Source organism: Aulonocara stuartgranti, assembly GCF_965226115.1.
Source record: "Aulonocara stuartgranti genome assembly, chromosome: 4".
Classification (NCBI taxonomy): Eukaryota; Metazoa; Chordata; class Actinopteri; order Cichliformes; family Cichlidae; genus Aulonocara; species Aulonocara stuartgranti.
Window position 1 is genome coordinate 20,994,106 of NC_138942.1, and position 26,705 is coordinate 21,020,810.

Here is a 26,705-nt window from a genome sequence, read left to right on the forward strand (position 1 = left end):
GCCATCTTGGAACAAGGGACTTGTCTTTGAAAGGTAGAGTGTTAATTACTAAAGCTGAAGGGATATCCCGATGAACATATGCTGCTCTCTCCTTACATCTGGATAAGAAAAGTAGTAAAGATATTGACCGTATGCTCTTTAATTTTATATGGAAAAACCGTACGCACTATATTAGAAAAACTGTTGTGATGAATAAGTACGAATCAGGTGGGCTTAACGTCTTAGACTTTTCTACTTTAAATAACACTTTCAAAATTAATTGGGCCAAACATTTTCTTAAAACCCTACCTCTATCTGGAACTTTATACCATACCACATTTTCTCTCGTTTTGGTGGCTTTACTTTTATTTGAAATTGTAATTACAATGTTGAGAAAGTCCCTGTAAAGCTTTCATCCTTCCATAAGCAGGTCCTCTTAGCGTGGACCCTCATTTATAAACACAACTTCTCACCTCACAAATACCTTATCTGGAACAACAGAGATATTTTATAGAAAAATAAATCACTTTTCCTGGAAACTTGGCTCCAAAATGGGATCCTATTGGTGGCTCAGCTGGTTAGTAAAGAGGGACAACTACTTACTTACAACGACTTTATTGCACTATATAATTTTCCAATCAGTGTTCCAGATATCAAGCGGAAGACAGTCTGGATGGTCCCCCATAAATATTTGATTGTAAATAAGGTGAAAGAAGTCTCTTTTAAAATTCGACATACATGTTATCCAGCCAGTCACTACATGGTCAAATTTAAAAGGGACATAAATACTAATTGTACTTTCTGTGGGGATCATCCAGAAACGGTGACACATCTTTTTTGGTACTGTTCTTTTACACAGAGATTCTGGAAGGAATTTAGCAGCTTTGTTATTGTCCATATTTTAAGGGAGTTTTCTTTACGATGGGAAAATGTTTTATTCTGTTTCTTTAAGTTCCCCAAGAAGTATGAGAAATGTTTTTTATGATAAATTTCTTAATACTTTTAGCTAAATTTTTTATCCATAAATGTAAGTTTACTAACAAAACACCATATTTCTGTCATTATTTTAAGGATGTGCACATGCACATACAATCAATATCAGACTGCACCAACAAAAAGGCTCTCACAACAATATATGTATGTGAATTTTTGCGTGTATTCTTATAATTGTTACCTTTTTCTTTCACCCTTGGCTTTTTGTGTTCATGTTCTGTTGTATACTTCATCTGTTCGTATGTTGTATACTCATTGTTTGTTAAATAAAGTTTTTAAAAAAAGACACGCTTTGTTTAGACCCCCAAAATCCTTTCCACGCCCACCCCCGTGACATCACGCTCCAAAGCCCTGTTACGTCACAGAACGTGGTGATGTCATAGTGACAGTCCTTTCATCCTTTGATGTTCAAGTCTATAAATAGAGGACAGCTGTCAAAGGGAATTCATTAAGCTATCGTTTTGTTGGAGTGATACAGCACATAAAAAAGCAGAAATGAGTTCGAAAGCTAACAAAGACAGAAATGTTAATTTCTCGAAAACAATGGTTAAAAAAAGTGAAAAAGAAAAAGAAACATATGCCAGACAGTTCGAGCAAAGACTGCAGCCAATGATCGACGAGGTTGAAAAGCTCAAAACTGAGCTTGACTACTTCAAAAACCTGCATACAGTCAATAAGAAACGGATCGAGGATCTAACAAAAGAAAACAATGAACTTTTGCAGAATAATAAGCTGCTGGGTTCGGTCTTGGATGACAGGACAAACATCGCAGACAGGTTGGACTCGATAAAAGATGACCACGAAGCTCTGGTAAAGTTCCGCGCAGAGACGGAGAAAACTCTGGCTGAGCTTAAAGAAAAACACGAGGACGAAGTCCAAGTCCTGCAAGGACTGCTGGAAACAGAGAAAGAAAAGGTGGCACGTCAGCAATTTCACAACAGCCAAGTTGTTGAATTATTATTGAAACGCCACAAAGAGGAAAAAAATAAGATGCAGCAGTTTTACCAGGAAAATACTAAAAAACTGGAAAACAAAGCAAATGCTGCAGACAGGAAGTTAGAAGAGGTGATCAACATGTATGACTCCAAAATAGAAAAGCTGCAGACGGCAGTAAAAAATAGTAGAGGTGTGACCGTCAATGCGGTTAAGGAACGCGAGGAAGAACGTCAATCCTCGCAGGGTTGGATTGACGGTGTTTTGTGGCATAATACACAGTTACAAGACGAAAATGAATTTATGGTTAAAAACATGAAAGAATTAACAGAGGAGAAAGGTCAAATGGGCAAAGTGATAGACGACCAAAAGGCCCAGAATATGGCGATCAAGCAGAAATGCCAGAGTAATATTAGAGCTCTGGCCTTGGAAAAGAAAATGAAGGCTATGCTTGAAGACGAAGTTGATTCTTTGAAAAAGAAAATTGAAGACGTCAAAAAGGCCCTAAGCACAGAGCAGGAAAACCACAGAAAGACAGCAGTGGACCGGCACAAAGTAAAAGCGGCACACAATCAGGCACTGGCTGAAAAGGTGGCGCTGGAAGAGAAACTGCGCTCCACAAAAAAGCAACGGGAAAGATTTATATCCAAAGTGAATTGGCTGGAGAAGAAAGAGCGCTACTTCCAAGAGGAATTGTGCCAGTGCGTTTTGTCCTTTGAAAAGGCATTTCCACATGAAGGTCACTTGAGAGGAAAAGAAAAGGTGGAATTTAGGGATATGTTCCACTACTTGAAAAATAAATACGTAGACGGAGTGGAAGGCACCCCCTTTGTTGGAACAACGAAGGAGTTTCTTGAAAAACAGCTGAACTGTCTACGTATCAGATGCAAGGATCTAGATGCAGCTTTACTAGATAAAACACGGGAGCTGGAATCATTTAAAAAGCAGTACAATGACATGGTAAAGTCTTCCGAGTACGCTTTATTCCGACAAAGAGAGGAGCTCATTGGACCAGTGAACCAGATTATCCAAAAGGCTGCCAATGAAGAAAAAGAGATAGGTCATCTAAAATCTAGAGTGAAAGACGCTCAACTCCAGCTTAAATTAGAAAAACAGAAAGGACAAAAGCTGGCATCGTTGGACCATAGAAGCATGATGGGGAGATGTTCTGAGGAGACTCCGTCTCAGATTAATCCTCGTCCACTTCCAGGGAAAACTACATTTATTCAGGTACGTCCAAGACACCCTGGCAGAAGTGCAGGTATGGCTTCCCCAGTGAATCCTCCTGTAGAGTCTCCATCAACACCACCTTTCCTCAATTCTGATGATGGATTACCACCAGTTGATTGTTAAAAATTAACTGCTAAAATAGGCCATTAGAAGTATACTTCATCTTGTCTCCCTATATCATGGGTGGGCATTCTCAGTCCACGAGGGCCGGTGTCCCTGCAGGTTTTAGATCTCACCTTGGCTCAACACACCTGAATCACATGATTAGTTCGTTACCAGGCCTCTGGAGAACTTCAGGACATGTTGAGGAGCTAATTTAGCCGTTTAAATCAGCTGTGTTGGTTCGAGGACACATCTAAAACCTGCAGGGACACCGGCCCTCGTGGACTGAGATTGCCCACCCACCCCCAACCGGTCGCAGCAGATGGCCGCCCCTTCTTGAGCCTGGTTCTGCCGGAGGTTTCTTCCTAAAGGGAGTTTTTCCTCCCCACTGTCGCCCAGTGCTTGCTCAAAGGGGATCATTGGATTGTTGGGGTTTTCTGGCTTTTACTGTAGTGTTTTTACCTTACAGTATAAAGCAGCTTGAGGAGACTGTTGTTTTGCCATGATGCAATATAGTATTAAATATGACTACATTTTAAAAACATCTATTATAGCATCAAAGTAAAACAAAAAAACTAAATGAAATGAATCAAAATGTCTAATCTGGCAAAACAAGAAAAGAAAAAAGGTTTCACCTTTAAATAAAAATCCAAATCACAAACACATTCTGATTTTTGTTGTGTGTGTTTTTTTGTGTATGTTGTCACGTATAAAATCGTTGCACTCTGTCTCGGTGTCTGCCCGGCCGGCTCCGCAAGGCTACATATGTTTATTGTGTTGCTGCTTTCTTCCACTCGTCATTCTGCCTGGGCGGAGCTCAGGCCCACGCACCTGTCTGCAATTACGCTGCAACGTGTCCTGTCTGTATGGAGACTGAGAGCTGCCAGAGTAATAATGTAGATACAGGCCTCTTTCTCCTTCTGCTGCTGTTCATGCTTTTATTCCATTGATGTTGCTATCATTTGTAAATATATTTATTTGCTCTTATTTTATCAATTTACTGTCGTTCATGTATTTAATCTTCTTTGTATTTAAATATGATTTTTTTTAAGTAATGCCGCGAGATGGACAGTTAAATAAAGGTTTCATTGAATTAAAAAAAAGATTTAAAGATGACTGGTGGCGGAAGCAGAGCACAGACTGTCTGTGAGAATCTATCGCCATCGTGTGGTGCAGAGATATATTGCCATTGAATTTAGACAACGAAAGCTTGGCTCACAGAGCAGCTGCAACACGAACAAAAAACATTAAATAGCAACATGATATATTATATTATATTATATTATATTATATTATATTATATTATATTATATTTATAGCTGTCGAAATTAACGCGTTAATTGCGATAATTAAATTTTGGAATTAATTACGTTAGAATATTTAACTATTTAGCGCAACACGCAGATAAGTCGCTCCCATAATTCCACTTGATTTGTTTACCGCGCCACTGAAAATGGAGAAGCAGGAAGCGGATGGCCTTCTGGATGGGGAATTTAAATACAAGAAGAACATAGATGGGACAATAAACAAACGCGTTGTAATTTGCACTCACTGTAGTAAAGAGTTTCAATTTCACCGTTCAAATTCGACCTTAAAATACCACCTTAATGCCAAACACGCGTTTGTCGGGGCAGCAGCTTCACCCGGCCTGCGTCAGACCACTCTTAGTGAACGCAGGCCACTCGGTAAGTCTTCTTTGGACAAACTGACCGACAATATAGCCAAATGGATAGCAAAGGACTGCAGACCGCTAAGCATTGTGGAGGACAAGGGCTTTGCGGATGTTTTAAAGGTTGCATCTCAGGACGCGTCCTACAAGCCCCCAGCGAGAAGCACAATAACAATTCGAATCCACGAACTGTATGAAACGGAGAAAAAGAAAAAAGAAGAGGCTTTAGTTCACACAGAATGCGTGGCTCTGACAGGAGACCACTGGACATCATTGAGTAATGACAATTACCTGGGAGTTACTGCGCATTTAATCACTGAAGCCTGGGGTCTGACATCCTTTGCGCTGACTATAATGAAAACGGAAGAGCGGCACTTTGCGGAGGCTTGTGCAGAGCAGTTCCAGACTGTTGCTCGCAGGTGGAGAATTGAGGAGAAGGTGACAACAGTAGGCACGGACAGTGCGCGCAATATGATCGCCGCGGCTCGCATCATGCCATTCAATCACATGCCGTGTACCGCGCACATTCTACAGAGATGCATCACAGTGAGTCTCGCAGACAGTGGCTTTGTCACTGCGCTGGCCAAATGCCGCAAAATTGTTGGCCATTTTAAGCACAGCCCAGCAAACACAGCAGAGCTGAACGCAGAGCAGGTGTCACTGGGGCGCAAGCAGGAGCCGTTGGCCCAGGACGTGCCTACGCGCTGGAACTCCACGCTGGAGATGGTGAAGCGCTTGATCCGCAACCAAACTGCAGTAACCGCGACTCTGGATAAACAAAAGCATAAACTTGTCCTCCTGACGCCTCCAGAGTGGGACAAACTCCAGAGACTGGAGACACTTCTAGAGCCCTGCAGGTGAGCCTGTCATTGTGACCATAATTGTAGGTTTAGATTAAATGTATCAAACATACATCTTAAATCAGTTTTGTTATTATGAAAATGTCTTATTTAAAAAATAAATGAAATCAAATATTTTATTAATATTACCTAGTATTAAAAAGCTTTTTTTAATTTGCTGTCTTATCTCTCTCTCTCTCTCTGTGTGTGTGTGTGTGTGTGTGTGTGTGTGTGTGTGTGTGTGTGTGTGTGTGTGTATTCCACTGCAGATATGTGACTGAACTGCTGGGAGGAGAGGCCTACGTCTCCTGCTCTGTAGTTCTACCAGCCTTCTGCCACCTGCGCCGTGTCATGGAAGTAACTGATGAGGACCCTGCATATGTGGTGAGGTTTAAAGAGAAGTTTAAGGAAGACCTTGCTTCCCGCCAGGAACATACCAACTATGCATGGCTCCAGATCGCAACTGCACTGGACCCACGTTTTAAAGACCTACGCAGTGTGCCCAAGACTGACAGAGAAGCAGTGTGGACCACACTGGCAGGCATGCTGCATGAAGACTCTCCTAGAAGATCACACACTGCAGAAGAAGGTCCAGCCAAGAAGACTGCAACCCCCCCCCACTGTGCTTTGCCCTGATATCTGCAGTGTGAGGTTGGATCGCTCATTCTCATCCTCACACTGATGCCACTTATTTCGGTCTTTGTTTGACATAAAAGGGCATATTTGTCACTTTATTGCAACTATATTTGCACTCTTGAGCTCCTTCATTCACTGACTGATCATAAAGTTATTACTTGCGTTATGTATTCATCCGTTTGAACATAATTAATGAAGCCACATGTAATCACTAAAATTTGTATTTTGGGTACAATAAGAGAGTTTCAGATGGAATGCTGTTTTGTTTTGTTTAAATTTCACCAACTTGCTGATGCCCACGGTTGTGAGTGCGGCTTCTTGCTGTACATGGGTGGATGGTTGTAAATCACATCACAGATGCCAAAAACCTCTCAAACCAAGCCCCCTTGCCGGTGATGCTGTGCGCAACCTCGTGACGGAGTCAAGCATATTCAAAACACCCCCTCACCTCCCGTGTCAAACTCAAATGTCAGCCTATTTCATGTGTCACTTTTGGAGCAGTTGCCATCCCGACGAGCCATGGAGAAGTTCGTGTTTGTGTTATTTTACTTATTTGGTGTTCTGGTGTGTTTGGGCACCGGTCAGCACCATCGTGTTGAGCACGTGTTGGACCGTGGACACACCGGATTCAGTGGGAGAATAACGGTCAGGTGTACAGTTTACTGAGCACTGGGACTCAGTATCGTTTACCAGCACAGACACGGAGACGCGCTCAGCTTCTATTGAGAGCAAACAACCAAGTGAACCCTCCGGCTGCGTCCAGTAGACGAGACACACCGTCTGGGCCGGGAGCTTTCCGAGCATTCAGACTCTTAAACTGCTTCCTCGCATCTGCTTCATGAATATGAAGGGTTGTGGTGGGAGGAGGTGGTGTGAAATCCTCTTTTGTGTGGGGTGAGGAGGGGGGTGTTGTAAAAGTCCCCAAGAGCAATGATGAGAGAGTCCGGGAATGTCCGCTCCATGTGCAGTATCTGCTCCGCGAGTGCGCACTGAGCTGCCTGCGCATCCGCATCTGGCGGGATGTAAACAGCGGCCAAGATGAATGAAGCAAACTCCCGCGGAGAATAAAACGGTTTGCAGTGAATAAAAAGGTATTCCAGAGAGGAAGAGCAGTGCTGAGCAATCACTGTTACATCTGTGCACCAGCCACTATTAATGTAGAAGCAGACACGTCCACCTGTGGTCTTACCAGAGAGAGAGGCCTGCCGGTCCGCGCGCAGCAGATGAAAGCCCTCCAGCTTGAGCGCGCTGTCCGGGATGTCCTCACAGAGCCACGACTCCGTAAAACACAAGACACAGGAGGAGGCAACGTCTCTGTTCATGCTTCTCATCAGGGCCAGCTCGTCCATCTCATTCCTGAGTGAGCGTACGTTGGAAAGGAAGATCCCAGGAAGAGCAGTTCGCAGTCCGCGTCTCCTCAGACGCACGAGTGCGCCGGCTCGCTTTCCTCGCTTTCGGCGTCTCACTTTCCTGATCAGAGTCTGCAGTAAATCTGCCGCAGATGCGACAAATATTGGAAGTAAATCCACAGGTGTTGTAGTCCTGTAGTTAAGAAGCTCTTCTCTAGTGTAAGAATATCCAGAGGAGTGCCCAGACACAGAAGTTATGCACAAAAACAAAACAGAAGTAACGCACTGAAGCACCGGGGCATCCATACGCGGCGGCGCCATCTTGGAACAAGGGACTTGTCTTTGAAAGGTAGAGTGTTAATTACTAAAGCTGAAGGGATATCCCGATGAACATATGCTGCTCTCTCCTTACATCTGGATAAGAAAAGTAGTAAAGATATTGACCGTATGCTCTTTAATTTTATATGGAAAAACCGTACGCACTATATTAGAAAAACTGTTGTGATGAATAAGTACGAATCAGGTGGGCTTAACGTCTTAGACTTTTCTACTTTAAATAACACTTTCAAAATTAATTGGGCCAAACATTTTCTTAAAACCCTACCTCTATCTGGAACTTTATACCATACCACATTTTCTCTCGTTTTGGTGGCTTTACTTTTATTTGAAATTGTAATTACAATGTTGAGAAAGTCCCTGTAAAGCTTTCATCCTTCCATAAGCAGGTCCTCTTAGCGTGGACCCTCATTTATAAACACAACTTCTCACCTCACAAATACCTTATCTGGAACAACAGAGATATTTTATAGAAAAATAAATCACTTTTCCTGGAAACTTGGCTCCAAAATGGGATCCTATTGGTGGCTCAGCTGGTTAGTAAAGAGGGACAACTACTTACTTACAACGACTTTATTGCACTATATAATTTTCCAATCAGTGTTCCAGATATCAAGCGGAAGACAGTCTGGATGGTCCCCCATAAATATTTGATTGTAAATAAGGTGAAAGAAGTCTCTTTTAAAATTCGACATACATGTTATCCAGCCAGTCACTACATGGTCAAATTCAAAAGGGACATAAATACTAATTGTACTTTCTGTGGGGATCATCCAGAAACGGTGACACATCTTTTTTGGTACTGTTCTTTTACACAGAGATTCTGGAAGGAATTTAGCAGCTTTGTTATTGTCCATATTTTAAGGGAGTTTTCTTTACGATGGGAAAATGTTTTATTCTGTTTCTTTAAGTTCCCCAAGAAGTATGAGAAATGTTTTTTATGATAAATTTCTTAATACTTTTAGCTAAATTTTTTATCCATAAATGTAAGTTTACTAACAAAACACCATATTTCTGTCATTATTTTAAGGATGTGCACATGCACATACAATCAATATCAGACTGCACCAACAAAAAGGCTCTCACAACAATATATGTATGTGAATTTTTGCGTGTATTCTTATAATTGTTACCTTTTTCTTTCACCCTTGGCTTTTTGTGTTCATGTTCTGTTGTATACTTCATCTGTTCGTATGTTGTATACTCATTGTTTGTTAAATAAAGTTTTAAAAAAAAAAGACACGCTTTGTTTAGACCCCCAAAATCCTTTCCACGCCCACCCCCGTGACATCACGCTCCAAAGCCCTGTTACGTCACAGAACGTGGTGATGTCATAGTGACAGTCCTTTCATCCTTTGATGTTCAAGTCTATAAATAGAGGACAGCTGTCAAAGGGAATTCATTAAGCTATCGTTTTGTTGGAGTGATACAGCACATAAAAAAGCAGAAATGAGTTCGAAAGCTAACAAAGACAGAAATGTTAATTTCTCGAAAACAATGGTTAAAAAAAGTGAAAAAGAAAAAGAAACATATGCCAGACAGTTCGAGCAAAGACTGCAGCCAATGATCGACGAGGTTGAAAAGCTCAAAACTGAGCTTGACTACTTCAAAAACCTGCATACAGTCAATAAGAAACGGATCGAGGATCTAACAAAAGAAAACAATGAACTTTTGCAGAATAATAAGCTGCTGGGTTCGGTCTTGGATGACAGGACAAACATCGCAGACAGGTTGGACTCGATAAAAGATGACCACGAAGCTCTGGTAAAGTTCCGCGCAGAGACGGAGAAAACTCTGGCTGAGCTTAAAGAAAAACACGAGGACGAAGTCCAAGTCCTGCAAGGACTGCTGGAAACAGAGAAAGAAAAGGTGGCACGTCAGCAATTTCACAACAGCCAAGTTGTTGAATTATTATTGAAACGCCACAAAGAGGAAAAAAATAAGATGCAGCAGTTTTACCAGGAAAATACTAAAAAACTGGAAAACAAAGCAAATGCTGCAGACAGGAAGTTAGAAGAGGTGATCAACATGTATGACTCCAAAATAGAAAAGCTGCAGACGGCAGTAAAAAATAGTAGAGGTGTGACCGTCAATGCGGTTAAGGAACGCGAGGAAGAACGTCAATCCTCGCAGTGTTGGATTGACGGTGTTTTGTGGCATAATACACAGTTACAAGACGAAAATGAATTTATGGTTAAAAACATGAAAGAATTAACAGAGGAGAAAGGTCAAATGGGCAAAGTGATAGACGACCAAAAGGCCCAGAATATGGCGATCAAGCAGAAATGCCAGAGTAATATTAGAGCTCTGGCCTTGGAAAAGAAAATGAAGGCTATGCTTGAAGACGAAGTTGATTCTTTGAAAAAGAAAATTGAAGACGTCAAAAAGGCCCTAAGCACAGAGCAGGAAAACCACAGAAAGACAGCAGTGGACCGGCACAAAGTAAAAGCGGCACACAATCAGGCACTGGCTGAAAAGGTGGCGCTGGAAGAGAAACTGCGCTCCACAAAAAAGCAACGGGAAAGATTTATATCCAAAGTGAATTGGCTGGAGAAGAAAGAGCGCTACTTCCAAGAGGAATTGTGCCAGTGCGTTTTGTCCTTTGAAAAGGCATTTCCACATGCAGGTCACTTGAGAGGAAAAGAAAAGGTGGAATTTAGGGATATGTTCCACTACTTGAAAAAGAAATACGTAGACGGAGTGGAAGGCACCCCCTTTGTTGGAACAACGAAGGAGTTTCTTGAAAAACAGCTGAACTGTCTACGTACCAGATGCAAGGATCTAGATGCAGCTTTACTAGATAAAACACGGGAGCTGGAATCATTTAAAAAGCAGTACAATGATATGGTAAAGTCTTCCGAATACGCTTTATTCAAACAAAAACAGGAGCTCATTGGACCAGTGAACCAGATGATCAGAAAAGCTGGCAATGAAGAAAAAGAGATAGGTCATCTAAAATCTAGAGTGAAAGACGTTCAACTCCAGCTTAAATTAGAAAAACAGAAAGGACAAAAGCTCGCACCGTTGGTCCATAGAGGCGTGATGGGGAGATGTTATGGGGAGACTCCGACTCCGTCTCAGATCTTTCCACAGATTAAACCTCGTCCACCTCCAGTGCAAACTAAATTTATTCAAGTGGCTCCAAAACACCCTGGCAGACGAAGGCCTTCCCCAGAGTCTCCATCAACACCACCTTTCCTCAATTCTTATGATGTATTACCACCAATTGGAATAGGCCATTAGAAGTATACTTCATCTTGTCTCCCTCTATTCACAGAGCAGGAAAACCACAGAAAAGACAGCAGAATATGCATCTTCTTTTTGTTTTCATATTTTAATCTATATTTAATTGTTTTGTGGTTTGCAGTGTTTTGTGTTGTTTCACTTTAAATTTGTAAAAGGAAAAAGCTGAAAATTTAAATAGTTAAAAGTTGAAATGTGAATATTTGATTTTTGTATTATATGATTTATTTATTACATTTTATGTGAAGTGAATAAAAAGTATATTTACGGTTGCCCCTACAGACAAAGCACATACAAACTTCAAATCACGTATGAACTCTGAAGCACATACAAACTCCAAAACACGTAAAAACTCTGAAGCACGTAAAAACTCTGAAGCACGTAAAAACTCAAAACACGTACAAAAGACAACAGAAGTGCTCCAGGATGCTGGGCGCAGTGTTGAGCTTTTGTTACCTAGTGGCTACACAAGCCAGCAAGTACCAACGACCGGATTTGGTGTGTGGTAGTAACAGGTAAATGAACTTTTTTTTTTAATTATTTGGATATATATGAGTGCGTGTGTATAAATACACAAACAATACACACATGCTTTTAATTGTGTAATTTAAGTGATCTAGTAGCTCTGCTTTGGAAGTTCAGTTCATGCTAGAAATGTGTTTTGAAGTTTGTACGTGTTTTGTCTCTAGGGGCCACCGCATATATTTATATATAAACATATATGAATAAAACCACTTTTTTTTACGCTAGTAATTCCTTTTGTGCATAATTTTATATTATTGTTAATAATAAATTAATTAAAGCAACAAAACAACCCGAAGAGCCGGTTTGGAGCCGAAAGAGCCGGCTCTTTTTAGTGAGCCCAACCAAAAGAGCCGGATCTCTAAAAAGAGCCGGAAATCCCATCGCTATTAGGGTGGGTTAGGTTAGGGGAATGGAAATTCCTCCCTGCACAAGGAGGGCAGGAGTAGGTGCACGCTCCGCACCATGACCCTTCCCGAGACCCGCCATCCCATCTACCGTATCCGGCAATCCCCAGGTCCGAATTGAGGTAAGTACCGTCCTTTTCTTTTTCAGGTTCAGGTAAGTACCAAATTATGTTTAATTTTACCAAAGTTGTGTTTTATTTGTCCTGTTTTTTTAGGTTTCTAACTGTGTTTTAATAAAATTTGATTTCTCAATGAATTTAGTCTGTGTCATTTTTAATTCCAATTTTTAGGCTTTTAAACTGTTTTTATCCATAAATTATCCAATTTTTAGGTTATAAATTTATGATATTCCAATTTTTAGGCCAGTAAATCAATATGTAAATGAAAAAAACATCAAAAGAAACCCCCCCCCCCCCAAAAATAACAAACTAAAACAACAAGCAAAAACACTTTTTAGCGCTGACGCATGGCTGTAGCTACATTTCGGCTGGGCTGTGCCTTCTTCAGGGTGTGCACATGCGTCGCTGGCCAAATTAAAATGAAGAAACTCTTCTCTGCCCCTCCTTTTATAGTGTGCTGTGTCTCCTCCCACTCTTGGGATTTCTGTTTTATTGGGGGTTTTTTTGTTCAGTATCTTTAATGTTTGTCCTGTGTTAGCTTAGGCTTTTTTTGTTTTTATTATTTTTCTGGCACCTCCTTCTGTAATGTCTTTTCCATTATCCATCCTTATTTTTCTATTGTTATGGCACCCCCTTCTTATTTGTCCTTTCCGTTAATTTTTTCGTGATTTTGTTCCTTTCCTGTGATTGTCCTATTCGTCCTGCTCTGTCCTTGTTATGAGATCCTCCGTGACCTTTTGTGCTATGTTGCGTTTTATTGTGTTGTCAAGTGGAATTTGTGCACACTTTCCCGAGGTTTCTTCCCATCATCTGGCACCTGGGAGTTTTTCCTTGTCTTCCTAGAGAGCCAGCTTGGCCTGGGTCAGGAGCTCTATCACAGCAAAACAACAAAAAAAAGACTTTTATGAAAGAACGACTTGAATTTTGTGTTATTTAAAAACACGTATTTAATTATTATTCAGTGTTGTGTGTGATAGCAAACTGCCAGCCTTAAACCTGAAAAAAACTCACGATTTTATAGAACTAGACAATGCATTTCCTGAAGAAAATTTCAATGTAATGATTATTTATTAATACGTTTTGTATTCAGTATTTAGTTTTATAAAGTAAATGCTGACCACACAAGTTTCCTTCTGGATTAATAAAGTTTTAAAAAATATCTGTAAAGTGTTATGAAATATAAAAATGTTTTTGTTGAGAATATGTCCACACAAAATAATTAAATAGGGCATTTTCTGTTATTTAACAGAGGTTTTCTGTTTTATAATTACACTGCAGTTTGGACGACGAGCTTCTGGAACGTTTTTAGGCATTTGTTCACATTTTGCAATTTAAGCCCCAAGAAACATAAAGATTTTATTATTTTATTCCAGCAGCACTCCATTATCATGTACACTGTAAAATCTAACATTGTGTTTAATTAAAAAAATGTAAGGATATACTAAACTCAATTTTTATCAGTTTGTTTAAATAAGTTACCAGTAGTTTTTATTCAAAAAGCTGATCAACCCAGTTTATTTGAGTTGTCTTGAATTGGAAAAACTAAGTAAGCTAGAAATTTTGCTTCTCAGTGCAGGCTTTTAAAAGATATGGTTTGAAAATGCCATGTCACTGCTATCCTCCTCACTTTGCACAGATCAGTCTGCATGTTCATGGCACCCACATTTTTTTATTGCATTAGTTTGAGCAAACCTGGGTTCAGATGGAGCAGCTTGAGCTCAAGAGATAATTTCTGTGATTTTTTGCGTGATACTCTGGCTTGGAAGTAAACTGTTTTTGTACCTTCTTTCAGTTTAGAACCAGGTTTTGAACTTGCTAGCTAGCCAGCTTGTTAGCCTAGCATTAGCCTAGCGTTGCTGCTGCTTCTCAGCTCATGTTACGTAGAAAATTAACCCCAAGTGAAAAAGATAAGCGCAAAATCACAGACAGACAGTACGCAAAATGCCTATGTCCTGTTGTGTTTACGGATGCTCCAGTAGGTCGACCAGAGAAACTGATAAACGGTATTTTAGGGTACCAAAAATAGCCCAACGAAGAGGAGAAAAATGGAAAATTCTAACCGAAAAACGTAGGAAAAAATGGATTTTAAATTTACGTTTACAGTTGGGAGGAGCAGAGTCTGCCAATGCCCGTGTCTGCAGCGACCACTTCGTCAGAGGTAATGTTATGTTTGCAAACGAACTTATTAGCATTAGGTTGTCGTTAAATTCTCGTTTACTTAGTGCTTTTAAGTTAGTAGTCTAATATTGACTTGATTGGGACTATAGGCTGCCCAAGTGCTTTGGATGACGACGAGTCGGAGGACTGGGCTCCGACGGTCAATCTCGGCTACGAACGAAAACCCAGATCGGAATCAGTTCTCAAACGAGAGAAAAGAATGAAGCTTAAGGCAGAACAGCATCGATGTGCAGAGGCGATTTTGGATATGCAACAGACGGCTGAGAGCCCGGATTTGAGCCTAGTGACAGTGGAGAACCCCGAACTGCAGCTTCCAGCTGAGAATCCACAACCAGAAGACTTCAGTGTGAATGAGACATTCACTTATCCAGGTAAGATATTGTGCTGAGATGTAAAACAAACAAGAATCATGTCAAAGAGAAAAAGATGCCATTATCTGTAATGATTATGGTCCAAGTTACATATTACATGTTTGTGATTTTTTTTAATCACAGAGTAAATCCATACCATTTTATTCAGAAAAAAAGAAAAAGTGGCACTTATTACCGTCAGGCACACACCACAGGTTTTTGTACACTGCTATGGTTCTTATATTGCCAGATTCCAGACAGTCTCCTTTCACAGATAAGTAAAGATATCCGTAATGTAAGGTTTCTGTGGTGAGAAACATATAAATATATTTTTTGTTTAGACGCAACATGTTTTTTTGTTGATTAAAAAAAATAATTACATTAAATTAACATAGTGAATTAAACACATTACACCAGATTCTAATAGCCCACTAAAAAAACTCCTACAGTGAAAATGAGTAAAAATTGAGGTTGCCTCTATTATGCTGATTATGCTCCCCCACTGTTATATTGCAGGCTGTGCGGATGCTGGATGCCAGACAGAGCTGACGATGGATGACATCGAGAAGATGGAGGATGTTTTGAGACAGAACACAGCAGAGCTGGTTGATCTTCGGAGCAAGGCTCTGGACACACAGTTCAGCCAGGAGGCTTTTGAAAAAAATGAAGACAAGACAAAGTTCTACACAGGGCTCCCCAACTTCTTAGTTTTAATTCAGATTTTTGAACTGTGCGAGCCCTATATCACCTCGGGACCTATGTCTTTGTTGTCCAAATTTGAACAATTCATACTAGTTTTGCTGAGGCTGAGACTAAATCTGCCCCTGAAAGATTTAGCTTTCAGGTTCAATATTTCTCTGTCCACTGCTTCTAGAGTTTGGCATAAAGTAATTGACATACTTCATAAAAGGTTAGAGTTCCTAATTGAGTGGCCAGAGCGACATGTTCTTCAAGCTACGATGCCACTGAGTTTCAGACAGGCATTTGGATGTAAAGTGGCTGTGATTGTTGATTGCTTTGAAGTCTTTATTGAGAGACCATCTAATCTTCTTGCACAAGCTCAAACTTGGTCCAACTACAAGCACCATCACACTGTAAAATTTTTGATTGGTGTTGCCCCCCAAGGCTACGTCACTTACATATCTTCTGCCTGGGGAGGGAGAGTTAGCGATAAGCAGATCACAATAGAGAGTGGCCTCCTAAATAACTTGTTACCTGGAGATATTGTCCTTGCAGATCGTGGGTTCAATATTGGCGATAATGTGGGGTTTTACTGTGCTTCACTACAGACACCGGCATTCACTAAAGGGAGAAAACAGCTGTCAGCCTATGAAGTGGCAGAGACAAGGAAAATAGCCAATTTGCGTATCCATGTTGAGCGAGTCATAGGTTTAGTCAGGAGGAAATATCAAATTCTGCAGAGCAGGGCTATGCCAATAGAGAACATGTCCACAAAGCCAGGTGAGACACATGCATTGATCGACAAGATTGGGGTAATTTGTTGTGCCTTATCAAATCTCTCCGAGTCTGTTGTCCCACTGGAGTAAGGGGGGTGGGTGGTAATCAATCAGTTAAAAAAAATTAAATGTCTTGTCACTGTCACGGCTCACAGAAGGGGGTGGAGAGGAAGAGTAGTGTCCAGTATCTGCTGCTTGGCTCTGGTGATAAGTAGAACAGGGTAGAGTAATAGTAGTACCTAAGTCCTGACTCCTGATTAGTCTGTAAATGTTTTCAAATGAAATATTTTTCTCCAACTGTCAAATTGTGCTGGCAGTTTGTACAGTATTATACTGTGAGATGGATTGCAATCTATTTTGTTTATTTGTTTAAAAGTCTAATCTTGTAAATAAACCACCAATGTATTATTATGCTGCCTCAATAGCATTTAATCATTGTGTAGTGTTACACAACACTTAAATGACACAATTAAATGTACAATAAAATTAAATGACAATTTGTGCTCTAATGCTACGTCAGAGCAAATACAATAGCCAGAACTCATGACTACCATCAGGTCATAACAATATTCAAAATGTCATTATGTTGTCGTCCTTTTATCACATTACACATGTATGTTCGTAACTTGCTGTCCCAGTATTTCTGGGAGTATACTGTTTCTAAAAAAACACTCAACTTTAGGAATCGCATCATCCCAAAACTCAAGGTCAGGCAAAATCCTTTCAACAAATATGTCATTGCGGTTCCACACAACAAAGTCACAGTACTCTGCATTTGCAATGTGAAGCTGTAAAAAAAGTTACGTTTTTACTGTAACACCACAAACATTTTTAACAAAATATCTTCATAACTTGAAATGCAAATAGAAATTTTTAATTTAAAAATGTATCCACAAGTTTTGCAAACAACAAAGTTACATGCAATCTTTTACCTAAAAATGCAGCAAAGGCTAAAACCGGTGTTTGTGAAACCACGTTAATGACACCGTGTACAACCATTGGAGATGTGAGCAGGACAGACAGATCAATTGATGGAAAAGTGTGGACTTTATACTAGTTTTTAAATTGTGTTGATAGGCCACGTAAAACCAGAGTTATGCTAAAAATATATGCAATGTTTGTTTTTCTTCCTGAATACTATCGCTGTTTATATTTACTGCAAAAAGAAACAGTAAAAACTGCGTTTTATAAGGAAAACGTTCAAAAGCCTGTGAGCAAAAATCAAACCATTGAAATGTGAGAGATTTGAGACATTTAGCGCAAAACTTGTGTAGTGTAGTCAATAGTTTTGTTGTGTGTGTCAGAACAATGAGGCGACTGTTGAATGTTACAGGTGTTACAGGAGTGATACATCTCCTGTTGTTCTCCTTTATCTCATAGTGGACAGAAATTCCTCAAGTCATGCACGGCTCAGCTGGCTGCAGTGTTCACGCACATCTTCAACCTTTCCCTCTCTCTGTCTGTAGTCCCAGCCTGCTTCAAAATGGCCACCATCGTCCCTGTACCCAAATCCTCCACCATCTCCTCATTGAACGACTGGCGACCTGTAGCCCTGACCCCCATCGTAAGCAAATGCTTCGAGAAGCTGGTCAGGGACTTCATCTGTTCTGCACTACCCGACTCACTGGACCCTCTACAGTTCGCATACCGCCACAACAGGTCCACTGATGATGCCATAGCCCTGACACTACATACTGCCCTGTCACACCTGGAGAAGAGAGACACGTATGTGAGAATGCAGTTTGTAGATTACAGCTCAGCATTCAATACCATCGTTCCCTCGAAGCTGGACAGGAAACTGCAGGATCTAGGACTGAGCAGCTCCCTCTGCAGCTGGATCCTTAGCTTCCTGTCTGACAGACGCCAAGTGGTCAGAATGGGCAGCATCACCTCATCCCCCATCACACTGAACACTGGTGCTCCACAGGGGTGTGTACTGAGCCTTCTCCTGTACTCACTCTACACCTACGACTGCACGGCCACTAACAACTCCAACATCATTGTGAAGTTTGCGGACGACACTACAGTGGTGGGTCTTATCACCAACAGTGATGAGACGGCTTACAGGGAGGAGGTCAGCGCCCTGACCCACTGGTGTCAAGACAACCATCTCACACTCAACGTCGCAAAGACAAAGGAGTTGATAGTGGACTTCTGGAGGTGCAGAGAAGTACACACCCCCATCACCATCAACAGCGCTGCTGTGGAGAGAGTGAGCAGCTTCCGGTTCCTTGGTGTACATCTGGCTGAGGATCTTACGTGGTCAGTACACACAAACAAAACAGTGAAGAAGGCGCAGCAGCGCCTCTTCTTTCTCAGGAGACTGAAAAGATTCGGCATGAGCCCCCGCATCCTCAGGACCTTCTATCACTGTGCCATTGAGAGCATCCTCACTGGATGCATCACCACCTGGTATGGCAACAGCACCGCCTACAACTGCAAAGCTCTCCAGCGAGTAGTGCGGTGCTCTGAACGGATAATTGGAGGTGAGCTTCCCTCCCTCCAAGACATCTACAGGAAGCAGTGCCTGAGGAAAGCGGGGAGGATCATCAAGGACTCCAGTCACCCCAGCCATAAACTGTTCAGACTGCTTCCATCAGGAAGGAGGTTCTGCAGCATCCGGTCCCGTACCAGCAGACTGAGAGACAGCTTCTTCCATCAGGCCATCAGACTGCTGAACACTTCATAGACACCTCAGCTTCACTACTGGAACTTTAACATTATGCACTCCATACTGTACAGTAACGCCACTGTTTTGCACATGTCTCAACTCTGTATATTTTTATATATTTTATTTATTGTTGACTCTATTTAATTTGTAAAATATGTGTACACACACACACACACACACACACACACACACACACACACACACACACACACGTAGAAAAATATTTAGTATACACATCCAGAAATGCATATACTATTATATATTGTACATATATTTATTAGTTTCAGATGTAGCCATTCTTGTATTTTGCTTGTTTACATTATTGTATTTTGCACAACTCTGTTGCTTGTGAAGCTCGCACACAAGAATTTCACTCACATGTGCTGTACCAATGTACCTGCACATGTGATGTGACAATAAAAGTGATTTGATTTGATTTTGATTTGAAATTATTTTTGGAGTGGCACAAATAATTTGTGTGGCATCAAATTTGATGCAGAACAGCTGATTGTTCTGTAAATAGTTTGAAATGTTTATTTAAAAAAACGCCTTGGCTGCATTTTAAGTAAACAGCTGCAAAAAACTTTGTTTGCATAGATCAGTTACTTTTTTGAAGACGTAATTATATAATTAATTGCCCAACATTGGTCATTATATACTGTATTTTGCAGACAGAGAGTTACAGGACTCTCTCCCAGACCACAGACTCATACTCATAATACAAGTCAGAGCTTTTTTTTTTTTTTTTTTTTTTTAAAAAAGAAAGTTGCGTTTTCAAAATTGGAGTTCAAGTTATTTTTACTTCCAATAGTGTTAACATACTACACAGGTCATGAACAAGATTTTTTTTTGAATTTTTGTTGTAAGTGGGCTAAAGGAGTTAATTAAAAAAAAGTCTAACATAAATTTAAATGTTGTAATTTGATTATTTTAATAAACCATGTAACTTGGATGGATTCAATGCTGACGTGACCACAGTGCACACGCCTGCTGTTGCTCACAGTGGTCCAAGGGACCGCTCAGAGAGTTTGTGTGTTCGCTCAGACACATGAAAAATTAGAGGGAACATTGGACCCAAGCTTCGCCCCCACAACAGGGTCCTCAACCGTCCTGGAAGAAAGTCTAGTGTGGTATTCTACTGATCAACTGAGCATGCCACCTTTCCCAGTTTGTGTCCATAAACCTCTTTGTGTGCTCCCCTGTTGATCTTCTCTCATTCCTACACTGCTCTTTTGATGGTCATGTGATCTGTACACCTAAATACAGCCCAGTTATTGTTGTTGTTCACACCTGACGCCTGGGCTCATAAGTTGTCCTCAATATCTTGCATTTCCATCCCCCGTTTCTGACTCCCTGCCATCTGTCTTCTCCTTGATATTCTTCTATAATGAAACCTGCAATCATTGCAATCACCAATGAGTCAGCTGAATGGCTAGCTTATCACTTTAACTGAAACACTGTTCAGTCTCAACTTTGCAGTTACTATTTTCATCATTTATGTTACAAGCATTTGTAAGTGCAATTTGTTTGGAGGCACAATCGTCTGATTTTTGTGTGTGACAACATTTCTGCATCTCAAGAACGGTTTAGTTTGGACTACTTGCACAATTTTGCGCTTTAAACTGACCTGCAGTTTGGTTTGGCTAAAAACTTCAGAGCAGACATTTGCCCAAATTTCTGGGCGCTTTCTTGGGTCAGCACAGCTTCTCAGTTTAATATATGAAGTGCCAGATCTTTTTGCATGTCCACTTAATTTCAGAATTTAAGAAACAATCCATGTGACTGAGGCCTGGTATCAGCTTGGCATCCTTTCATCTCTCTAGCCTTTTAGTTAATTATGCCTTACTAAAAACATGTAAAACAGAGAGCACAATCTGTGATTAGGTATTGAAACAGCTGTTTACTCCCCAGATGTTTGTGTCCTCAAAGAAATTCCATTTTGATTTATGTGAATGTATTGTGCAGGTACTTTCTCTGCTTCGCCCTCATTGCTTGCTTTATCTGAGAACATAATCTGCCTTCTTTTAGCTTGGGGTAGGCCTCAGTTTATGTTTTAAATTAAAACGCTTGAAGACAAAGTGAACTCTGGACAAGCGTGCGACCTAACTGAAGTCCAGGTGGGCTTGTTGATAATCACATTTTCACACTCATCTCGGGGCAGACCTGTGGTGTTCTGGTGCCAACCTGTCCCCTCCGTTTTTTGAGTGCCCCCCCCCCACATATAAAAAGAGACGGTTTATTTTATAATATTTTAGACAACAGCATATAAAACACCATTTGCTTGCACTTGTGTGTGTGTGTGTGTGTAAAAACTGAGATGTTCAGAGGTCTTGCTTCATGGTATCGAGCAGCTCACACAAAACAGGGTCTTTGTATTTTAATGTAGGTGCTGATGTAAACCACAATTTTCAGCAAACATCTATCAGGTCATTGCACTTTTCTTTATTTTTAAAGCTTAAGTATGCGTACATGGGATATATTAAAAACTGACAAGCTGTTTGAACATATGATGTGAAATCACTTAATTAACCTGCTGGATTTGCTAAAAGTTAAAATATTTATACTACTTTGGCTAATGGGTTTTGCACATTACTCTTAGCTTAGTAAGTGGCTATTAGTGAGGGTCATGATAATCAATTCAATTGCGTAATGGGCTGACTAAGTATTTCCAGACTAAGAGAAAAAGTCAGTGAACATATCCGTTGGTTTAGGTGTAGGCTTAATCCATTTCTGAGAAAACTGAAGAGCATAAGTGACGTTCTTACTTCGATTCGTCCAAATTCATGTGAGTTCCAGTCTGTTCAGCCTGTTTCTGTGTAGCACCAAGCAGTAGACCTAAACCTGGATGTGCTTCTGGGTTCTGCCTCTAATGAAAACAGACGAGTGTAAAATGCAACCATTGTTTGTAGTTTGCTGCCACCTACTGAGTGAAAAAAGAACTGAAGCTGTAAAAAGCAAACACGTTACAATAAAGTTGCTCCTAAATTCCTAATGATAGGCTTTATTTTGTTTCAGTTTCAGCTCACCATTCAGCTCATCAGACTGTTTTCCCTTTACATTTTGATATAATAATGATGGATTGCATTTATATAGCACTTTTCTAGGCACCCAAAGTGCTTTACAATTCCACTATTCATTCACTCTCATATTCACACACTGGTGGAGGCATCCCCAGAGCCACGGTCGCCCCATAATAGCTTTTTTGTACTACTGATACACATATTGTTAATTAATTACTGCCTTTTTCTTCCATTAGAGTAATATTTTCTTGAGCTGTGTAACTGGATTTGTTCAAATATTGTCCTTCAAGAGAAGGACATTTGCTCTCAACTCTTTCCTTGTTGAAATGTTATTCCAAGGAAGTGAGTTTCCTACAGGGTATGGAGGGTTAGTATGTGTTAATGATTTCAGTGTCATGCAGGGGAAAGTAGCATTCAGTGGAAGCTTCTCGGTGATTGTTTTAAATCCAAATGTGACCCTTATTTGTGGCGCATGTTAGCATACAGTCAGCTCAGGAGTTAGTATCAGTCATGTGGTTGTAAAATGAGTAAAAACAACCTCAGATTATCACATATTGACTACATCTATGTTTATGTAGCAAAAGTTGAGTCAAAATGCAGAAGCAGTATGTGAAAAACTATACTGTTACTGTTTCCATGGGAATTAAAAGGGTAAGAAGCAGTCATTTGCTGCTAATAATTTAATGCAAATGCTCTAGATTGACTTGTTGCACACTCTGTGCATCTGTCTTTAATAAAGAAGTGGAACAGCCTGACTCCTCGTTTCTCTCAGATGAGTGACATGAGGGGGTGGAGCTTCATTCAGCTTCCACTTATTTCACTCAGGTGTGCCCACATCCTCATTTTAGGTTTGACAGTGGCTGTATCCCAATTCAGGGTCTGCACTCTGCAGCCTTAAAGTACGCAGCCTTAACGGTCCACAAGGGCCGCGTACTCAAAGACCGCTAAGGCCAGAAGTGCGAGGCCTGTGAAATGGGACGGTCCAGCCTCTGTCGCGCTGCCCAGGTTGCCCAGCAACCATGATATGAACTGCTGGAAACGTTTCAAACAGCTTTGTTTGACAGAAATGAAGGAGAAAATCTTTTGTTCATTTGTTTGTTTGTGTCAACATGAGCTTTGCGTGATTTGATAAGTATCTGAGGCTGAGACCAGAGGACTGTAAAACATGATTGTTGGGCTTCATGGTTGTACTGAACAGTCATTTTAGGATTAGTTAGTAAATAACAATTAGCTAATGTTGTTCATGAGACTAAAGTCATCTCACTTTGGTAATGTAAATATAATATGGCCAATATTAAAGTTAGTATTATATTAATCAATATTAGTTATTACAGCTTCAGTAAAGATTCAAGTTGCAGTTATTTATATTTCCTATCACCTTAAATCTTCACTCAAAGACAAGTATCTCTCACAGTTTATATATACACACACATGTATTATATATAAGAGACAAATATTGTTCTTTTAACATGTTGGCTCAATGCTTACATTAATGTGTAAAAAGAAAATGTACGAGCTGTGATAACTGTTTCTGATAGAATGAAGAGTAGACTGATATATTAAATATTCCTTTATTGGGTGAGAAAATCAGACCATGTCATAACTGCTTTAAGTCACACAGAATAGATATCAGAGCCTTAAACAGGCTGACTTCTGCTAAATGGGTCTAACTGGGCAGAAAGTATACAAACACATAATATCCTTATAGAATATGATGTAACACTATAGATCAACTTACCTCAGAATATATAAAGCATATAAACAATTACAGTAATGTGATGCAACAAACACAGCAGTGCTACTAATCCAAAATACTCAAAGCTTCATAGAACTGAAACAAACATTTATTTTTAGGTCCATTCTGCTGCTGATACATACTTTATGTTTCTGAATATTAAACTTGTTGCTGCCTTTCATAGTGTGTAACTTGAAGGCCCTGAGTACTTTCTCCCACACTGAAAACACTGGGATGATAACATTATTTGAACATTACCTAATAAGACTGATTCAGGACAGACAATTAGTTATTTTAAACTTTTCTAGCAGTCCTTCACAAACAGGGAACAGTCTGTCTATTCTCTCCATCTGTCAGCTGCTGCTGGCTCTTCCTCCTCTGCTTCCTCACACACTGCTGAGTTTGTCCTGATGGATCATCAGGGGTGCAAAGCCTCACAGATGATGTGCAGCAGTGTGTCCCTCAGTCTGTCTGCAGTTGTCACACATGGAAATCAAATGTGTGAGAAGCTGCAGGATTCAAACACAAGTGTAACTTATAAATACATGTTCATACTTTTATTACACAATCAGAAAGAAAGACAAAGAGAGAGAGTGCAGGACAGACAGACAGGTGACAGTCTCAGGTGTATACACTGCTACAAACAGCACAAGAGAAGGAGGATTTGGTGTTTGTGTTATTACAAGTGCTAAACAAGAAGAGTTCCCAGATGATTCAGTGGACACATGTGTGACTCCTGTGATTAAAGCATCTTTCTTTCAGCTTAACGAGTGAACCGCCAGCTCGTTCAAAGACACGTTAAAGTCTGTTTGGTTCGACATCACCGAACAGAGGCAGCAATATAACATAGCTAAAGTTAACAGTGCAGTGAATCCTGCTTGTGCCGTGATATTCAGGACTGCAAACCGAACAGCATCACTGACTTTCAGCTTGTTGTGTTTGTGGATATATGACTGACTTTAATTATCCATAAAAACATCAAATTCTCTGTAAGACTAAGGTTGACTATTGAGCGGAGTATATTTGAAAGCTTCAGCCGTCTGCTGTTTTTTCTGGCAAAATTATCCACACCCACCGCCATGCTATGAAGTCTGGGATATGTTGGGCCATGAAGGATACACATACCCATCCTTAAAATTCAGGGAAATGAAGGATGCATTTGAGGGCCGCATTTCGAGCCGCCTTCGAATTGGGACAGCCTTTGTCGCGTCGCTGTGACGTAATTGGCCTTAAAATGAATTTGAATTAATGATGGTGCCTTGTATGTGGGGCTGTCCAAATTCATGGGCTGCATCCTCCTGAGGCCGCATTTGTAGGCCTACAATCACTTGACCCATCCTTCAAATTCGGGGAAAAGGAGGACGCATTTGTAGACTGCATTTGGAGGAGTCTACGAATTTGGACAGTCTTTGTCGCGTCGCTGTAACGTAATAGGCCTACAAGCCGGGAGCGAGCTGGAAAAAAGCACACGCATTTTTGAGAAGGAGGCGGCTGCTCAGCCCCGGCTGTGTAGTCCAGAAAGGTCAAGTCAAGTCAGAAAAACTGGTCTGTTGAGTGCAATTACCAAAGTCACCTTGAATTTGGTTTTTATTAAACCTTTATTCATCCAGGTAAAAAAAATCTCATTAAAAATCTAATTCCCAAGAGAGATCTGGCATCGTGGCAACAAAAGTCAAAATACACATACGACATAAGGATAAGGTTGCTACTTTTATTATCGAGATTACGGTAAGGGTGCTGAGTAGCTGAATAAGAAGTCTGTGCTGCAATTTTGAAACTGTTAATTTATTTGCAAAAGTTTCATTCTGCTACTTAATTCAATACAGGTTTTTATAATAAATTATTATGCATACATTATAAATCATAACTGTAGTTGCAATTCCTTTACTTTTGAAAGATCAAACGTCCCACAACTTAAAGTCCACAAGCCACTGCTGCATTGAGGTAATATTTCGTACGCAGGCAAAAGAAGTCCATTGTCCAAACATTTTAGTTGAGAGTTTTGGTTTATTTATCCATCTTGGCAAGCAATAACAAGATCCTTCCTGCTGCTTCTCCTGCTCTGGTAAAAAACCACAGGCCCACCCCAATGCATGCTGGTCCTATACCAGTCTCTTTATTCATAGAAACAAAATGGCCCTACAGCTCTTACTAATTTAACAAAATAACAACAAACAAAACAAATCATTTAACCCTTGTGTGGTGTTCATATCTTTATTACTCAGCCAGTGTTCATGGGTCTGGTGGACCCGCTAGAGTTTTGGCTTTCCAAATTAACACTATCAAACAATTTTATGTTAAATTACTCAACAGATGTTTACTTCATCCCAATTACAAGCCATATGAACAGCAAACATGGTTAATTTTTTCCCTTTACCTTTGTTAGATCACATTTATGAATTAATGTGCTTCTCTTTTTTCTTTCTTTCTTTTTTTTATAAAATGTTATAAAAAGCCCCTCTCTCTTCCAAAATCAATTGGATGGCCCTCGCCATCTTTTGCCATCTTGTTCAGTTGTGATAAAGAACCACACTGGCAAAGTCTTATTTATAATATTTATGCCCCTAATTTGCCAGTGTGGGACAGGGTATGAGAGAATAAAATTTGGATCCCTCAAGAAAGAGGGTAAAATGTGTGAGGTGTAAGAGCAGACGGTGTTGATAGTTGAATTTTCAACAATGTTGCAACTTTGTGCGGGAGCAGGAGGGGAAGAAAACACTATCAGCAGCACCAGAAAGGAGGAAGACAGAGTGTGGGAACACAGGACCTGCACTTTCAACACTTTTATTAGACCTGGGTCCAGTGGACCCGAACACCTTGTATGTAATGTAAATGTGTGGGGGGAGGTACAGTATGAGGCCATTGAAAATTAGTTCGGATTTATGTTCTTCACAGAAAATAAGCCAAAGCCAATGAATTTCAGGTTGAAAAAATAAT

At 40.4% G+C, this 26,705-nt stretch overlaps 4 protein-coding genes across 11 annotated transcripts in view; 3 read left to right on the forward strand and 1 right to left on the reverse strand.

The window, feature by feature from the left end:
• LOC309704381 (uncharacterized protein) overlaps positions 1-26,705 on the reverse strand; it is a 119,507-nt gene that overhangs the window by 57,542 nt on the left and 35,260 nt on the right. The window lies entirely within an intron of this gene.
• Positions 5,244-6,926, forward strand: LOC309704277 (E3 SUMO-protein ligase ZBED1-like). Its single transcript, XM_082529340.1, has 2 exons — positions 5,244-5,763; positions 6,015-6,926. The coding sequence occupies exons 1-2, from the start codon at positions 5,261-5,263 to the stop codon at positions 6,379-6,381; spliced, it is 870 nt and encodes a 289-aa protein (XP_082385466.1). The 5' UTR covers positions 5,244-5,260; the 3' UTR covers positions 6,382-6,926.
• LOC309704379 (uncharacterized protein) overlaps positions 8,218-26,705 on the forward strand; it is a 111,541-nt gene continuing 93,053 nt past the window's right edge. The window contains exon 1 of the mRNA XM_082529485.1: positions 8,218-11,824. Coding sequence (XP_082385611.1) covers positions 9,516-11,309 — 1,794 coding nt within the window. The 5' untranslated portion in view covers positions 8,218-9,515 and the 3' untranslated portion in view covers positions 11,310-11,824. The remainder of the gene's footprint in view (positions 11,825-26,705) is intronic.
• LOC309704378 (uncharacterized protein) lies at positions 11,818-19,126 on the forward strand. The gene is made up of 4 exons (XM_082529484.1): positions 11,818-14,515; positions 14,625-14,906; positions 15,402-16,346; positions 17,809-19,126. Exons 1-4 carry the CDS (start codon positions 14,299-14,301, stop codon positions 19,029-19,031), a joined length of 2,667 nt encoding a protein of 888 aa, XP_082385610.1. The 5' UTR covers positions 11,818-14,298; the 3' UTR covers positions 19,032-19,126.

Coding starts and splice junctions, on each gene's coding strand:
- LOC309704277 (XM_082529340.1), top strand. CDS start 5,261: ATGAAAACGGAAGAGCGGCACTTTGCGGAGGCTTGTGCAGAGCAGTTC. Junction 5,764..6,014: donor ACACTTCTAGAGCCCTGCAG/GTGAGCCTGTCA, acceptor ATTCCACTGCAG/ATATGTGACTGAACTGCTGG.
- LOC309704378 (XM_082529484.1), top strand. CDS start 14,299: ATGCCTATGTCCTGTTGTGTTTACGGATGCTCCAGTAGGTCGACCAGA. Junction 14,516..14,624: donor CAGCGACCACTTCGTCAGAG/GTAATGTTATGT, acceptor TTGGGACTATAG/GCTGCCCAAGTGCTTTGGAT. Junction 14,907..15,401: donor TGAGACATTCACTTATCCAG/GTAAGATATTGT, acceptor GTTATATTGCAG/GCTGTGCGGATGCTGGATGC.